The 18,099-nt window shown below is 41.1% G+C and overlaps 1 protein-coding gene across 2 annotated transcripts in view; it reads right to left on the minus strand.

Annotated features, from left to right (window-relative positions):
• stard13a (StAR related lipid transfer domain containing 13a) overlaps positions 1-18,099 on the minus strand; it is a 78,209-nt gene that overhangs the window by 46,822 nt on the left and 13,288 nt on the right. The window contains exons 1-3 of one of the 2 annotated variants that reach the window (XM_033645681.2): positions 13,559-13,641; positions 11,098-11,277; positions 7,956-7,986 (exon numbers count right to left, since the gene is read on the minus strand). In XM_033645681.2, the coding sequence (XP_033501572.2) occupies positions 7,956-7,986; positions 11,098-11,277; positions 13,559-13,576 (229 nt within the window). In that variant the 5' untranslated portion in view covers positions 13,577-13,641. Of the gene's footprint in view, positions 1-7,955; positions 7,987-11,097; positions 11,278-13,558; positions 13,642-18,099 lie in introns of those variants that run through there. The other variant, XM_033645664.2, reaches the window with a different exon arrangement.

Raw genomic sequence — 18,099 nt, forward strand, 5'->3', positions numbered from 1 at the left:
TTGACCCTTGACTTTGAAACATCAGGGTGAAGCTGTGATTGACAGGTGCTCCATGCAAAAGCAAAAGACTCAGCAATAAGGAGGGGAAGACAGACGATAGCGGCATAGGAGATCCAAAAAGAGAAGAACCAGAAAGTAAAACAATGAAGACGTGAAGCAGTTTTCCCTAAAAGCATGAAGACATTTGATTTTCCAGTGGAAGGAGAACGTCTGAGTGGAAACGATTCAGATTTTCCTGCCTGACATTTGAGTTTGATCTTTACTGAAATACAGTGGAACAAAGCAATAATGCATTTTTTTCTAAATTATTATTTTGTGATCCATATGCTGACCATGTGTGCCATTGTATGAGAGCCTGCAGTGAAACAGCAACATTACAAGCAGCCAACACTATACCCATCTGTTCACACGGGCTTGAATCAACACTATCAGCATGTCTCTCTGTCAATATTTCGGCACCAGCCGTCGAGGAAGGCTGCTCTGGTCAGCTCCTTCAGAGAAACGTGCCGTGAAGAAAGTGGGTCAGGAGCTAATTCTGAGTGTCTATCCCCCATACTCTCTCCCTCCAGTAACAACAACAACTTCCCTTGTCCGGCCTGTGAAGATAAGTCTGTTGACATTGTCCACCTCCTATTCTGGAGACTGGATCACCTTCAGCAGGAGATGGCTATCGCTGTGGCCTGCCTGAGGCCCGGGGCCACAAAGCAAAGGTCTCAGGCTCGGGATCAGGGAGGAGAGATGATACAGATGGGAAATAGGGGAAAGCAAGGCTGGGGTATGGGAAGCAGACTCAGCCTGATGTATAAAGTGTGGAGCTGAGTGGGGAGGGGTAGACATTGTATTTGGAAACAGACATGGGAGGTTTGTAAGCCGAGTGCGGAGGTCTATGGGGTGCAGACTGTGGTATGGAAGCAGAAGGACCTGGGGCAGGACCGGGAGGGAAACAATAGCTAATGGACACGGAGGAAACTCCACAGGTCATGGGAGTGCAGATTGCATGCTGATAGGAGGCCTTGTTGCTGAGCGTCTCATTTTAAAGGCACTTAAGCCTGATACACATATAGTGAAGTTTTTTCGCTGTTCAAATAAGCATTTTAGCAGGAAAATCCTCAAGGACCGACCTGCTTCCTCGAGCCCCTTTTTTTCTGTGCTAGTGTAGGGTTGCAGGACCACACACAAACAAACAACTGTGCACAGGCAGTACACAAATACGCACTCGTATGTGTGTCGCCAACCACACATGGCAATACATACACACACAAATAGCAGTAGGTTTACAATCTTTCAGCTCACTGATTTGGTTTTATGGCCTGCAACTTACTGTTATGATTCTCATCAGTGTTGTTTCCAGTCGTGGCGCTTGACAGCTGCAATTGGTGCTCTACAAAACAACTGTAAGAGCTGATGAACAGAGTGGACCATTTAGCAGCTAAAGAGTCAGATATATTCCTCAGTAGTTATTGGAGACCAATCCACAGTTAAAGGAGTGTTGGACATTCATCAGGTGAACACAAACACGTCTCCAAATGAATGCTAACATTGCTTTGTGTCTGCTGGATGTCTACATAGGCAACTTTTTTCCGACATGCTCATCAAATGTATAATGTCAGTGTTTACAGCTTGTTACGACTTGTCTTAGCTTACTTTTTTAGTTCAGTCAAGGCCACTTTAGTCAAGGGAAACCTCCATTTCTATTTACAGTATGTGGCAGCATGGTTTTGTTCTGGGGCCTCTCTGGCTTTCCCTGGGCCTACACAGAAAGCCTTAAGGCAAAGAGAGCAAACCTCGGGAACAGAACGGAGCAGCATCAATGAGAAACAGAAATAACATTTATAAGTCAGACACAGCATGAAAAGGAGGAGTTGGGGTGGAGGCGGGTTGCAAAGCAGCTTGCAGAGGAAGCTGCAACAGTAGGCAGGCCAAAGCAGTTTAAATAGGGCGTCCTGAATGACGACATTGATGACATTGATCAGCCGCTCCATCAGTTGATTGGGCTGTTTGAGATCAACTGATGTAGCTGGGATGTGAACTGAGCTTGGCCATCAGTTTCATCAGTTCATCAGTTATAATACCCACCAAATTAAATATATCTAGAAACGCTGGGACAACACTACAGCAAAGTCAGACTAGGCAAGAAACTTGAGCGGTCAGACATTCAGCCCAAATTACTTGGAAGAAAACATGAAGTCAAACAAAAACTAGAGAACATCTTGCAATGGGATCACTCCAGCCGCGATATAGTGATGTGCTGCCTAAAAGGAGCATAGATCAGGGGTGAAAAGTGGGGGTGCCAGTGGCCTCTTCCCTGCTTCCAACCACCTAACTTTCAGCGCCTCTGCTCAAAACTGCTTCTGAGGTACTTCCCGTTACAATGGGTGTCTCCAGGACCAGATTTTGCAAAGATGACACACACAGACTCACAAGGTGAGAACAATACCAGCCATTGTGACGCTGTCTTGGCTGCCAATTACAAACCACTTTATTTGTAGATAAAACAAAAAGTGAGCAGTCCTGAAATGGTGGCAATAATATTGCAGAGGAAAACTGTGCTTGCACAACTATGTAAGTACGGAAGGTCAAAGCTGAACCAGGAAGTTGAGCTGTAAATTGCGATGGATGTTGTTAATTCATCTGATCACTACGCTGAAAAGAAATCAAATTGTTCATTCATTGATTTTTAATATTTCTGTTAGATTCAGTTTTTTTTATGTGGAAATTTAACATATAAATGGACAAAGACAGGAATATGAAAAGTTACAGATACTATGACCATAAAGCTTTGTTTATTAAACCTGGAAATAAAAGTGAGGAGAGATTAACATCTGAAAACATGAAATAATCTCTCCTCACTTTTATTTTTAGGTTCAATAGGGAGGGAATTCAGAACAGGGAGGGGAATAAGTTTAGATAAGGAGTTTGGGATAATGTAACAATATGTATGTACAGCAAATGTGTGTGTTTATCTGTGTATAAAAACATATTGCAAGTTGTGATGCATGAGAAGCTACACACAGGATTCACAGGGAAGTTTAGGGAGACATGCTATCAGGCAGCAGTTATAATGAAATAACTCAAGATGGAAAATAGACATGGAAACAAAAAAGAAAAAACACTGTAGGGTCGAGTTACAGTTTGAACGGTCAGAGAAGACAGCAGAGGGCAGGAAGACAGAGCGAAAATAAAAAGGGAGAGGTGAGGGAAGAAACAGAGGGAGAGACTGGGACTACAGCCAAATCCACTTCCAGACTTGTTAAAGCGCTGCTGCACACTGCTGCAAAATTCAGCACACACACACACACACACACACACACACTGGCTCACTTACTAAGCATCAAGTTAATAAGGGACCTCCTAGCATCACAAATCTTTAATGTATGCACTCTGGTGGGTCTACACATCACAGCTACTAACACACACACACACACACACACACACACACACACACACATGTTAACACCACAACAAGCCACCATCATTAAGTTATAAAGGTTTATTGTGAGTTAATTGCTGAGCCAACTGCTTTTCTGCGTGAGGTATCTTATGCATTTCACTCATTGGCAGTATAGTAGAGGTTTCCACAGTCTCACACACCCACGATATTCAGAGACACATGGACAGACTGAACCCTCTGACACTTAAAGGGAAGTACACATCTTAACTAGCATCAAAACAAAAGAAAAACATTTGGGTTAAATATCAGCATGGCGTTGCCTCAAGGAAAATGTGTGTCAGAAGTCTGCTTGAGCCATAAATCAGCTGAATCCCTCCAGTCAGACAAATTAAAAACATATTTACAGACATGCAAGGGACACACTAAAAGGATTCGCGGGCCATAGGTCGAGATTATCCACAGCCTCCCCGAGCGCTTTCCAATAACGTGAAAATTCTGATGGATTATATGTTTTTTTATAATCCTGGACTGCAGTGAAAGTGTAGAGAATGTGTGTCAGCGTGTGTTTGGTTCATGCCGAGGTCAATTGTAGTATATCAGCTGCTCTAAAATAGCAGCACTTTTCTAAAATATCTTTGACTGGCAATTTTTTTTAACAGGGCGGCAGTAGAGTACTCATCCAAATCGTCTGACACAATGTAGAGCTGGAGAGAACAGCTGGAACAAAACTATGTTCGTATGCTCGACTCATGGAGCAAAGTTTTTACTAGAAAAGCCAATGCATATAGAATATATGTAGGTTATACTGTACATGAAGAGTTTTATTCAGAGTCAACATCAGATAACAGAATAATTTGCAGTGTGTTAATTTCAGTATTACCAGACAAATTTTAGATTATTTTAACAAAATAATTATTACAGTATTCTATGATGAAACCATTTGATATTTTTGTTTCTTTGATATTATTTGATAGGACAGCTTCAGAGCAAATGAGGGGAAAAAGGGGGAATGACATGCAGCAAAGGGCCATGGGTTGCAATCGACCTGTGTCCACTACAGCAAGGACATAGCTTTTGTAAATGGGGTGCCTGCACTAAAAGGTGAGCTACTGGACACCCCCAAATCAGCTGTTTTTAATACAGTAATGCACTCAGGAGTGACAGATTAGAGTTATTTTTATGGATCAAAGATGGAGCAAAAAAAATGTTTTAGAACTCATAGGTCAGGGGTCGGCAACCATCAAAACAGCCATTTTTGACCAAAAATCTATGGAGACGCAAAACATATTAAAGCTTATAATGAAGGTAAGGAAGGTAGGAGGCCCCCGGGGCAGACCCAGAACATGCTGGAGGGATTACATATCTCGTCTTGCTTGGGAACACCTAAGGGTCCCCTAGGAGGAGCTGGAAAGCATCGCTAGGGAGAGGGACGTCTGGGGTGCTTTGGATGGATGGATGGATGGATGGATGAAGGTAACACAGACTATTGAATCTAAATTAGCCAACATTACAAATAGGTCTAAATGACCATTCATTAATATGTTTTACCACCAGGTGGCACTGCAGTGGGCTATTCATGATTATCTGGAACTTTAACTTTGCAGAATTGGCGGTAAAAGCAAATGGATCTCTTCATGCACAATTTAACTCTATTTTCTACCAAAATTTTTCCTTTTTTTGGATTTGAAACCACAGCTAGCCAAGCTGGGGAAACTAAGACTACTATTGCCACCGCTATTGAGATTGAGCAAAGGCGCTGAGCTGAAGACGACTGCATATTTTAGTTGCTGAAATGTTAAAATGTTTTTTTTTTAATTCAGTGTATAGGCTACACATTTTTACAATTGGATGTCAGAATCACTTAAGACCTACAGCACAGATAAATGAAAATTAAAATGTTAAAAACATAATTATTAATTTCCATATGATTTTTTTTTTTTTTTTTTTTGTTAAAGCCAAAGGGAGCCACTGGGCAGATGCTAAAGAGACGCAGGTTGTCCTGTCAATCAGTGGTTCAGTCCCTGGCTCCTCCAGTCCACATGTTGTAGCATCCTTGAACAAGACCCTGAACCCCAAATTGCTCCCTTGTATGGTAGCCTCAGCCACCAAGGTATGAACGTGTGTGTGTATGGGTGAATGTGACTTAGTGTAATAAGCGCTTTGAGTGGTCGGAAAACTAGAAAGGCGCTATACAAATGCAGGTCCATTTAGGTAAATGTCAAGTCTTGGTGCTGAGTCAAGTGCAGATCGTCAATAAGACGTCAGAGATACACTGGATTGTTGCGTCACACAGACATTAAATTTTGGTTGTAATGAATATCAGGTTGATGATATTTTAAATGTCTAATGACATTAGAACTTCACATTGTGTCGATGCTAACAGGATAGCATTTTGAAGACACTGGGTTTTGTCTTCCATACCTCACAACTAAATGTTGTTGTTCTACGTGAAGAAGAAGTTGGCGTGAGACACTTAGAGGACATTGGAACTTGGTTACTCAACAACACAACTTAAAACCAATAAATATCAACATCACCTGGCATCAGTTTGCTACATCAAATGACACTGGCATTAGATGTTGTCCTGACATTGAATTTTAGTCACCTGATGTCACAACCTAAATTCAACCAAATATCAAAGTGTAACAACGTTGGTGGTCAGCTGGCATCACGTCTCGAGTTTAAGTCCTAACCTTTGTGTCTCAAGTCCTACACAAGTATGTTATTTATCTGATCACTAGACTGCACTGCTGAATACAGTTTTCCTTCCTGTGTACGCAGCTCGACTGGCTGCTTAATTTTAAGTATTGATTTTTCTTTTTTATTACATTTTTTTTTTCATTTTTGGGATTAGGAAGGATATCAAGTCATTCCATTTAAGTTTTTAACTGGGTTTAAATGCTGAAAATTAGGTTGTTGTATGTATAGTAGAACTGAGGCAACAGTCCTCATCGTGGAGGTGACCTCAGAGATTAAGAGAGCACTGAAATGCAAACTAACTTGAGATCAAGTAAAGCGCTTAAGCATTTATACAAAAATACTCCTCTGTTATTGCATATTAATTCCTCAGAAAAAAATGTATTGAAAGTAAATCCTTTCATCTTTGCAGGGATTAAAACATTTTCCTCAGTGGCTTGAGGGCAGATTTGATTTAAACCGCATACCATCATGGCATGCATTCCCTCATACACACGCCCACAGACAAGTCGCACTCAAAAAAAAACACATCAAAGATACATGCTGAGGACGATTACAAAAACCTACAGCCAGATAAGGAGACCCCCCAGCAGAGAACACAGGTACCAGCAGTTCTGGTTGAAGCTCCCTGGGAGGAATTCCCTGTTTATCTGTCAGAGAGCAGACTGAATGCCAGCTATGTGAGCGGAGATATGTGCGTATCATATCCTGTCCCTCTGCAGCTCACACACAGCCCACACAGGCCGACAAACACTGATTGATTAGACAGGATTTCTGTCAAACAGCCAAAGTGTTTCCTCATATCAGAGGAGAAAATAAACACTCTTAAATGAGAAAACAAACCTGAAGCACCGAAGCTCAAACAATGAAACTAATCTACACTCCTCGCTCAGCGCTGCTGTGTTTGTATGAAATGTTTCTGTCTCTCTTGCACACAAACACACACACACCCTCATCCTCGTCGTAGGCCAAGGACGACATCACCTCTGACCTCCATGCGGCCTCTGGGGCCTCATTACCCACACTGCACCTCTCCTACGTGGACTATCATTGACAGTGCCCCTGCTGATGGTCATCGGAGACACCCCAACATGTACACACACACACACACACACACACACACACACACACACACACACACAAATAAACAATCCCACAGCAAGGCAAATGTGAGACAGCTCCCTGGGTTGCTGTTAACTACAGTCGCCATGACGCCTGTGCATGTCAATCAAAAAGGGACACACTCTGAGGATGAGAGATATAGACAGGGGTCAGAGTTGGACTCATTAATCATCTCCACAGACTCTCGTATCACTGTCTCTGGTAATGTGACAGAAAAAAGAAAAAAGACAAAAAATTAAAACCAAAAAGAAAAACAATAATGTTCTTTTTAACACAAGAGATGTTTTTAATTAGAAAACTTCTGTTTTCGTTCTGGTGGAGGTGTGATAAGCTTCTGGCTGTTATCAGGAGACAAATTCCACCCAACCAAAACATCAAAGCTCAAAGTGTTTGTGTCTTTTTGCATGAGTCGCTCGCATATCTTTGTTTATACACCTGAATATGCATGTGTTGTGTATGTGTACAGGGAAGGCTGTGTGTGTGTTTCTGTGTGTTTGTGTGTGCGTGTGTTATAGTAGAAACAGTATATCACTACTTCTGGGTGGTTGAGGTTTGACATACTAGCTGGGAATCCTGAGGGAGAAGTTCCCAGAAGTCCGATTTTATCCCAAAGCGGGAATGCAAACAATCCAACCGAATGGATACTGAATGCACACAGGCCCCCCCCCCCCCCCCCCACACACACACACACACACACACACTCCTTACACACACACATACACTCACACTTCAAGGGTTATCGTACCTGCTGATCCATTCGTCATCCTCGCAGCAGCCTGACAGGGAAAAAAGAGAAGAAAATCCACAGTGAGTAGCAAAACAAAAGCAATAAAATATACAAACACTTTGTGGATTCACATGAACACTCAAGCTTCAGAGAATGTAAACTCAGTATCAGCCAAAGGCAATGATTCAGTTTCCCTGATACACACTCAGCAGCAGCAGCAGTAGCTACGCTGGGAAAATGACCCAAATTTAAACCTGGTTCAACGAAAAGAAACAGGTTTTTATTGTATGAAAACTCACCAAGTGCTACAAGCTTATTTATTTGAACATCAAACAGAGGAAACAAAATAAAGGTGAACAAAAACTGATGGTCACCCGTCAAAAATATTGCTGTACTGATGTGGCGAACAGATGATATTTAACAATGACAACTACCTGTTCAAGAATGACTGAATTACTGCAATTGCTCTAAATTTGGAGCTGAGAAGACTGTGTGTGTGTGTGTGTGTGTGTGTCCATGTCAGTTTGGACAGCTGTGCTATATCAGTCATGGTCGGAGGAAAATAAACCCGCTCCTTAGCATCAGTCTGATCCCACGGCCCCTGCTGCTCCCTCTCCCTACCTATACTTTCACACACACATGTGCGCACACACACACACATTTACATCCACAACTAATAATTCTGACACTTTAGGATCAACTGCCCACCAACCAAAGTCATGTACCACTGTATTATGCAGAGGCCCTGTTATGAGTTTGTTGATTTGTGGGTCAAAACCCAGATGTGAAGACACTGAAGTTAAACTTAGATACTGAAGTTTGTCATATGTCTTTGTTAGACAGCCTGATTGTTGTCATTTGTGTATATAATTAGGCAAGGTAAGTTACGTTTTTTTACAGCACTATTCAGATACAAGGCAATTCAAAATGCTATACAGGGACTTAAACGCAGGACATTAGGAAAAAATTAAAATTACATTTAAAAGGAAAGTAGTTATATGCTCAGTTTTGCCCAGATGATGACCTCGTTTTACCTGAAAACCACTAAACAATGTTTACGAGGAGTGTGCAGGCTGTAATGAGGGGATACCAATTATTGAGAAATTCTGACTCTGTCACATTTTTGTGGTCGGACAAAACAATCTTAACTCAAAGTCCACTCACTGGCTTTTTCCAGAGCTTTTAATCACATATTCTGTCAAAATGCAATTTCCGAGATCAAGGGTGACATTTCAGGCTCAAGTCATGAGACAACATGGACAAGAAGTCTTAAACACGCAAACAGCAACTGGGTCTGCACACCCCAGGTATTTTCTGACGTTTTGTAAGTAGAGGTAATGTCAAAATGTTAAGTTTCTTAATGTTTTGATTTTCAATTTTATGTTGTGACAATGATGTGGCTAATGTGTGGTTAGGTTTAAGTACAAAAAACACTTGGTTATAATTAGGAAAACATGTTTTGACTTAATGGTAAATGGACTGCACTTGTGTAGTGCTTTCTAATCCTCCAAGCACTCAAAGCGCTTACACTACATGTCACATTCATGTATTCACACACACAGTCACACACCGGTGGCCGAGGCTACCGTACAAGGTGCCATCTGCTTCCCAGTAACCACACACACACACACACACACACACACACACATTGGGAGCAATTTGGGGTTCAGTATCTTGCTCAAGGATACTTTGACTTAAAGAATGAAGGAGTCAGGGATCAAACTGCCAATCTTTTGATTAGCGGACAACCTGCTCTACCTTCTGAGCCACAGCTACCCCAGTATACCCAGTCTGGTCACTACATACACAGCCCGAAATGTACCAATGTGTTGTTAAAAATATCTGGTCAGCCACCTTGCCTTGGTGTCACAAACTCAGCCAATATACATGTAATCTGAACTACGCCTTTTTAGGAATGCTGATATGATACATATGAAATGTACAAATGCAACGTTGCAGTAACGTGCAATGCCAACATTTTATTCTGGTGACTGGGATGGAGAGTGCATGCCAACAGATCCATATCCATTACAAATGAGCAAACTCCATCTGCTGACGAAGACAAGGTGATGTGGTTGAAAGCTCTGGAAAAATTTGGCAAGTGGGCCTTGAATCGGGATTGTTTTGTCAAACTACTATTTTGATTGTCAAGAAAAAACATTCACACCTAATATTTTTATTGTTTACACTAATTAAATATCAATTTCAGTAAACCCATTTCCCATATTCTGGCTCTTTACTTCCCTACATTTATCTGACAGTTGTACCTGTGGTGTATTTGTGGTAGTTTCTGTTGTTGCCGCAGTGCTGACTCAGAAAATGGTGACCTTGCATACTGTGGACAAAGCAAATCTGTCTCATCCTTTTACTTTCACTTACTTACACAACAGCATGCAGACTGGACAGACGCTCAGACAGAGGGAGGAGGGAAGATAGAAGAAATGTGAGGGAGTAATTTGAGGTTTCTAAAAAATTAGTCACAAGAGAAAGTGAGGAAATTGTTTACTTTCCTGTGAAGAGCTTTGGGTAGAAATCCCCAGTGTGAGACAGAATGATATAACAAGGCAGTGCAAAGATCAGACTGTTTGTGTCAGCACACTCTGTCCCAAAAACCAACAAGTCACTGTCCACAGTTTTACAGCAGCAGAAAACTGAGCCTGAAGATTTCACTCAGACTCAAGATGTCACAAATTGAGTTTGGTGGACATCAAAACGTTTCTTCAGATGGTTCAGTGATCAACTTATATCAATCAGACGTGTCTCTGAAGCTCCTGTCTGCAGGGTCAGCTGCACAGTGTTAGATGATGTTACCACTTGGGAAGACTGCAGGTTTGAACTGAGTCTGTAAGCTGATCAAATCGAGGGTAAATCACAGACGTCATATCTGCTTGTGAGTGGTAACCTGATGTGATAATCAGCAGACAACACTGCGCCAATGTGAGTTTCTCATGGGAGAAGCTGCAGCAGACTGTCTAGTTACATTTGTGAGTATTCAGGGCAGAATTTAGGTGAATCAGTTACGAATCTTTCACTGTAAGATTCACCACAGTCACTCAAAACATATCATCTAACAAGTTGTTGCCTTGAGGTTCAGAGTTTAGCCCTTAATATGGCCCACTATATCACACACCCACACACTCGCAGAAGTAGTTTCGCTCACCCTGGCCCGTCGAGCATGTAGATGTGTCGGAGAAGAGAGGGACGAGCGGGTCAGTGGTCTGCTGCGGGTCAAAGGTCGCGAGCGCCGCCTGGTCAGCGGCTCAGGCTTATCTGGAGCTCTGGAGGTTCCCTGATCCTGACTCGGCACTCGGCTCGTCGTCTTTCCCAAAGAAAGGGCACCCTGGGAGGACGGAGAAGAAGAACTCATGTTATTGTGCTGAATGGGATTCAGAAGCTCCTCTTAACCTTGGAAACAGCAGTTGACAAGAGTACCTCACAGCGTTCCACTCAGTGGCTCTTCTGCAGCTTTCAGTCATATCACATGATTTTCCTGAGGAGATGAAGTTGCCCGAATATGGATCTTAAAATTTCTATTTTTTTTTCTAAACACTTAAAGGCCTAGTGTGTAGGCATCTAGCGGTGAGGTTGCAGAACTGAAACTTCTTCCATGTGCCATGCGTGTAGGTGGCCAACACAAAAACGTGAATGGCCCTAACTGGACCCAGTGTTTGATTTGTCCATTATGGGCTACTGTAGAACAACTAGACAGACTCTGTGTAAGAGGACCCGCTCTATGTCGATATAAATGGCTCATTGTAAGGTTACAAAACACAACTATTCTTATTTTCAGGTGATTATAACCTAATAAAAGCACAGTTATGAATACTATGTTCCATCTCTGCCAGTAGATGTCCCTAAATCTTACATGCTGGACCTTTAAAGGACTTTTCATCCATGTTGGCTTCAAAGCTGAGATTTAAAGGTTCCTCTTGACCGTGAAAACAGCAGTTGATGAATACAATCTCATCAAAGGCCCATCCTGTAACATTCAAGCCAGTGAAGTGTCCAGGAAAAACTGGAAATTTGAGCATCTATGTTTGTTAACAATAACTTCCATGTACACACAATTTAATTGTGTTGAGGGTATCGGGGTGAGGTACTGCTGAGATATCAAGAGAAAATAGTTAAGTCTTGTTGTGTATGGGGGTGCCGGGTGAGGAGCAAACATGGTCAAAGACAGCTATGGCAGAAACACAATGTAAAAAAAACCCAACATAAAATGCATGTTTGATGCTTTCATATCTCACCAATAACAACACTTAAACTAACGTGAGGTTGAGACCTAATTCACCTGTTGGGCCAGAGACTAAAGAAAACGACAGCTTGAGTTTACCCCAAACTAGCAGTCAACGTTAGTGTGACTGGCAGTGAGACGTTGCTGTTGGGTAACAGTAGATTGGTTTCTCAAAGATGCTATCAAGCAACACAGTACATAAAATAAGCACAGGAGAAACATCAGATAGGTCAGACCACCTTGTTTAACTATATACAGTATCTTACAATGCTACAGTAAGACCTGAAAATTGCAACAGAAATAAAAAGTCTGCCGTTTCACATATCTCCACAGTTGTCAAAAAAGCTCCCAAATAATCTGCCTTGAGCTGCAAAACACATTTGAGCCTTATAATGAAGGTAACAGTATGTCTAAATTCAGCCATCAACATTACTGACAGGTCTAAATGAGCATCGATTAATATGTTTTACCACAATGTGGCAACTCCACAGTGGGCTATTTTCGATTGTTTGGTACTTTAACTTTAAAGGGTTGGTGGTAGAAGGAACCGAGTATGTCCATGCACGGTTAAATTCTCTATTGTCCTCCAACACTTTTATCAATGTGGAATGCATAGCTAGTTTAGCTAGGGTGATCCAAGACAAGCCACTGCTACTCAAGTAAAATTTAAAGGAAAAGGTGATAGGCCGTATGACGCACTATAAGTTGATGAAATGTAAAAGATTTTTTTATATAGGATATAGGCCACACATTTTTACAACTGAGAAGGTAAGAATCACTCAAGGCCTACAACAATGAAAAATTAAAAAAAAATAGCTGTTATTCATTTCTATATAATTTTTAGCCAAAGCCACAGGAAGTGACTGTTGCTGCTGATGTGACGTCAGTTAGTCAGTCTAATGGGAAACTAACTGCTTAGGAAGGATATAATCAAAAGCTCCAGAAAATCTACTGAGTGGACTTTAAGGTCATTTTTGTTAGCTATAAAGTCAGGGTGAAAAGGTCGAATAAAATAAGAAGTGCTTCCTTTTGCTCATTAACTCAAGCATTTTTCCATCAGTTAAAAAAAAAAAAATCATCAATATAGCTGTTAAACATTGGTAAAATGATCACCACGTTCAGTTACACAAACTGTATCTTACTGCTGGTCTTTCTCAAGGTATAACATATTCTGTAAACCCCATTAGTTATTGTTTCCCCTCTCATTTTCCTCCCCAAAAAGAATATAAACGGTGAATGACAGCCATTTTCTCATTCATTGTCTTGTTTGCTAATATTAATTGCAGTCATGTCTCAAAATAAATTAATTTTTGAAATTAAAAGTCAAGACATAATGCAGCATCTTCAATATCAGTCTCTACAAGCTGTGTCTCCTCCAGTCTCTTACCCCAGTCCCTGTCTTCATGTCACCTGCCTCTTCTGCTGCTGTCTGTATCTCTGTTTGGTTTCTGTTTGGAGGGTTTAGTGGAGCTGGTGTTGGTGGGGAGTGTTTGAAGATATATGACACTGCTGATGATGATGTGTCTGCCCGTATTTCATTCTGAAAAATCCCCCCCTTATCCGGCCTATCCTCGCCCCCTCTGTATCTCCGCTCAGTGACAACACTGGAAAGTCCATCCCTGCTTGACCTCATGACTCAACTACTGTACCCACTTCAGTGGGAAGAGCCGCTGTTGTGCTTCCCGCTCCCTCCTCCCATGCAACACAGAGCTGATAACGTGGTTGTGTGTGAAAATGTCAATGTGTGTAACTGAAAGTGAAGCAGGAATGGCATGAATTTCTGTGAACGGCGTGCAAGAATCCAATCTTCAGATGCGTGCACAGAGACACACATTTCCCTTCATCACAACACACAATGCTTGTCTGTGTAGAAAATTCCCTTTCTGACCTCGTGGAGCATTTCCATCATAGAGATGGCATGATGCCGTTGCTAATTTTCTAACTGTGCGGTCACAGTTAGATAACAGCATCAAGGACACTGTGTCCCCAAAACGCTGTTTAACGGTTTAAACTGAGAGTCATTTTCTCATCTTGATTTCTAATTTTGGCTCCACCGTATTTCCACATTTGTTACCCTTAATTAAAACGGTTTGTTTGATGAGCAATTTTTTCTGTTCCGTTCTTTCTCATTAAACCACCAGGAATTTAATGGGGAAAATTCCCACAGTGGAAAGACCATTTATCAGAGTACAAGTCTAAGTGTCTACAGCAGTGACACTCAATTTAAGGCCTGTGAGCCAGATAGGGTGCTGGGTGGCCCACCAACCACTTTCTAATTCACAGAGAAAGTAAACTCATTCACACTGGATTTTTTTAGGCATTAAAGCATTAAAGCTTCTTTTAACAAAAAAAAGTGCTGGGGGAGGATCCCCCTATGGTCTGAATGTCCCCAAAACCTAGAAACAGCCCTGTGTACACTGACCTGTGCAGGGCTGCTGCAACTGGCCCCTGGCCTCCTGTCATTTTAAAAAAGTGGCCCCCAGGCAAAGCAAACTGAACACCCCTGGTCTACAGCCTTGCTAGCAGCTTTGTGAGACTGCACTTAGGCACAGTGGTGCTCTGAGCTAAATGCTAACATCAGCATGCTACTATGCTCACAATAGAGTGCCCCAGGAATTATGGTTTCTGTAGGCTGATGCAAAAGTTAGCATCGCATTGGTTCCCCTGTCAAAAAGCCTGTGGGATTTTTTCATTCAATTTTGGATTACTGCTGAAAATAAGCTCTGTGGCCAAAACTTGCAGCAAGACAATCTTCACAAATGAACACCAGTCCCATGATTATTGAAGCCTAAATGCAATAGCCAGAGGTGAAAAGCTAACGTCAGGCTGTAAACGAACTACACTATGATCACATGACCTAACGTCACCACCATGACAAAACTGTGAAGCCATGTCAAGTGCAGCTTGGCATGATGATGTTCTGTTGTCTCATTTAGCCACTTGTTAGCAACCGCCGTTTTGAAGACACATAGAAGCTTTAAAGTTAACGAGTCTGGTATTTATTGATGTATTTTATGTCATAGAAGAAAATGTAATAGTCTCTTGAGCTTATTTCAGATATCTAACTGAAAAAAAACCCATTCAAAAAGGAGACAAGAGAACCAGGAGTGCTAAAATGCTAATCCATTTCTGGGTTTGAGGATTCATTCCTGGGATACTCTATAACAGGGGTGTTAAACATACAGCCTGAGGGCCAGAACCATCCCGCCAAAGGGTCCAGTCTGACTTTGCACACCTAATATTGAAGCAGTTATGAAAGCTAAGAGGTGCAGCTTTCAGGAGCAAGGTAAATGAGTATCCTACTTCATGTAAAATGCTGCTTCAAAGGCTTTTCCACCCTGACCAGAATACAGCTCTCTAAAAAATACAATAATACTTACTGTGGTCATATTTAAAGATATTGAACATTGTGCAAAATACTGTCAACCAGCAGCTCCAGTACAAAAGAATCCGTATCAGACTTCTATTTTAAAACACTTTCAGTGGAACCCTACAGTTAACGTACAGGCTCAGATAACTTAACCTGCTTCTTCAATAGCTTTCACTTAAGTTTGGTGTGTTGATGCCAGCATTACTGCAAAGGCATGGAAATATATGTATGGAAAAATGTAATGACAGCGAGTTGTGTACTGACTGAGGGTGGAAAAACTGAGACATACTGTTCAAATAGCACTTTGTTTCATAAGATATCTCAGGCTGTTCATCATCTGTAATTAAATTGATTAAAATGTACTTGTACTTCTTTTGAGGTTATTCTACAGTGGTTTTATAGGGTCGGCCCGCCTGAGATCAAATACGGCTGAATAAATGAACTAAAATGAGTTTGACACCTCTGCTCTATAAAAATGCCATCAGGTGTAATGTTTACTGTGTTCATTATCTTACTTTAGAGTATTAGCATGCCAACATTTGCTAATTACCTATGAACACAAAATATAGCTGAGGCTGATGGGAATGTCATTAGTTTTGCAGGTATTTGGTCATGAAACCAAAGTATTGGACAAACCGATATTTTGACCTGATGATGGTGCTAGATGTTATGAATGTCTGTTCCAAGTTTCATAGAAATCCATCCAAAAGCTGTTGAGATATTTCAGTCTGGTACAAATTGGTGGAACAACCGGCCAACATTCCCGTCCCTAGAGCTATGACACTAGCACAGCTAAAAAAAGACATTAACGAAAATGGAAGAACTGAATTAAATTTGGATTAAATGTAATTAGGAGGGGGTGGTGGGTAATGGATATTATCTGATCAGAGGACGAGTGAGGAATGAACATAAAAAGAGAATCAGAGAACACAGTTTGGAGATAAGACAGTTATTTCTGCAGTTTTCTATATTTAACCCGTGACTTCCGCTGACAAAAAGTTCATTGTTAGAAGATGGATAGATAGATAAAGAGACTGTGTTGCTTAGAGGATTATCATGAGGGTATTTAAGAGGGAGTTTCGATATAAACTACAGAATTCATCTTTTTTTTTAACTCAAATGAATCTAAATTCGTTATACAACGTTTTTACTGCTGACAAAAAAGGAATAGTCACGTATTAAAATTCATGGCTGAGATCATTTAATCTTTATTACCTCATAAATATTTGACATTTTTCAGATGAATAGTCTCTTGGCTCCTCTTCTAATGCAGCTGAACTGAACATTATTATTTATTTATTTATTTTTTATCGATCATCATATCTTTCTGTATTGTGCGTTTTACCTTGATGGGTCGCTGCAAAAAAAAAAATCTATCCTCACTGCAAATACAAGTTATGTGGGTGTTACATAAAAATACCTGACAGCTAATGTGACACTTGCAGCTAAAAATGTCTGTTTTACTGCTGTTTTACAGGCTCGCCAGACCGTTTGATTAAGAATATCCTGATTAAATGCAGCCTTTTATAAGAATTCCTAAAGTTCTGTGCTGTTGGTTTAAGAGCTATTTGAGGTTACCAGATTTACACTTGGTAAGCGTAATGAGGCAGCTGGAATGTAATGCGAGAGGAGAGCAGAGGAGCGGAGCACAGGAGCTAGCTGCAGTTTCCTTCCAGAAATTATGTAAAATAAACCTTTAAAATAACAGCGAGCTGGTGTGAGCTCAGTGTTGGCTACCTGTGGCTCCTGGAGGATTGATTCTGTCTCCAGATGGATGCCAGACAAGTCAGAAACCACCTGATTTATGAAAGGCTTTAATGGCGGAAAAACAACAGGCCTGGAGCTCATCCAAACTATTATTCCTAATTAATCAACCCCATATTAAAGAGGGGGAGAGACTGCAAGCCTGGCAACCCATTCCACTTGGTAGGCCCGACATGTGTGTGGTACACTGAACCACTGCTTGAGTGTGTGTGTGGCCATAGATGGTATAGTGTAAAGTACAGCTATAGTTATAGTTATGAACTTGATCTATTAGTTAAAGTAATGGCACTTTATGCTGCACCAGAATCACAACTGCATAACTCATGTCATCCATTTTTAATTCTAATTCAAGGTTCATGCAAACTTTTATGTGATTTATATTCCCTAAATTAAATATACATTTCCCTCTTACCTGTAGTGCTGTTATCAGTCTAGATTGCTTTGGTGTGAGTTGCCAGGTGTTGGAGACATGAAGATGCACAATAGATATGAACATTAATGTCGCCCTCCTCACTTGAGCTGTAACGTTAGCTAGCTCAGCGGCGCGAGTGTAGTACAGGGACACTTGCTTGGGTCCAGGAGCAGTGGCAGAAGAAAGGCAAAGTGCTGATTTATTTTACATTATATTTGACATTATTCATTGTAAATTGTTGTAAATCTTATTTTTGTAAATTGGACTTAGAAATGTATGGTTTTATCTATTAGTGCTGCAGCTGGTGTTGGCCTCCGGTCACGGGAGCATTTAGTGTGGTGATATACTTTAAGGTTTGATGTGGCACTGGTAGTAGTTTGGG

The sequence above is a fragment of the Epinephelus lanceolatus genome, chromosome 11, assembly GCF_041903045.1.
Source record: "Epinephelus lanceolatus isolate andai-2023 chromosome 11, ASM4190304v1, whole genome shotgun sequence".
Classification (NCBI taxonomy): Eukaryota; Metazoa; Chordata; class Actinopteri; order Perciformes; family Serranidae; genus Epinephelus; species Epinephelus lanceolatus.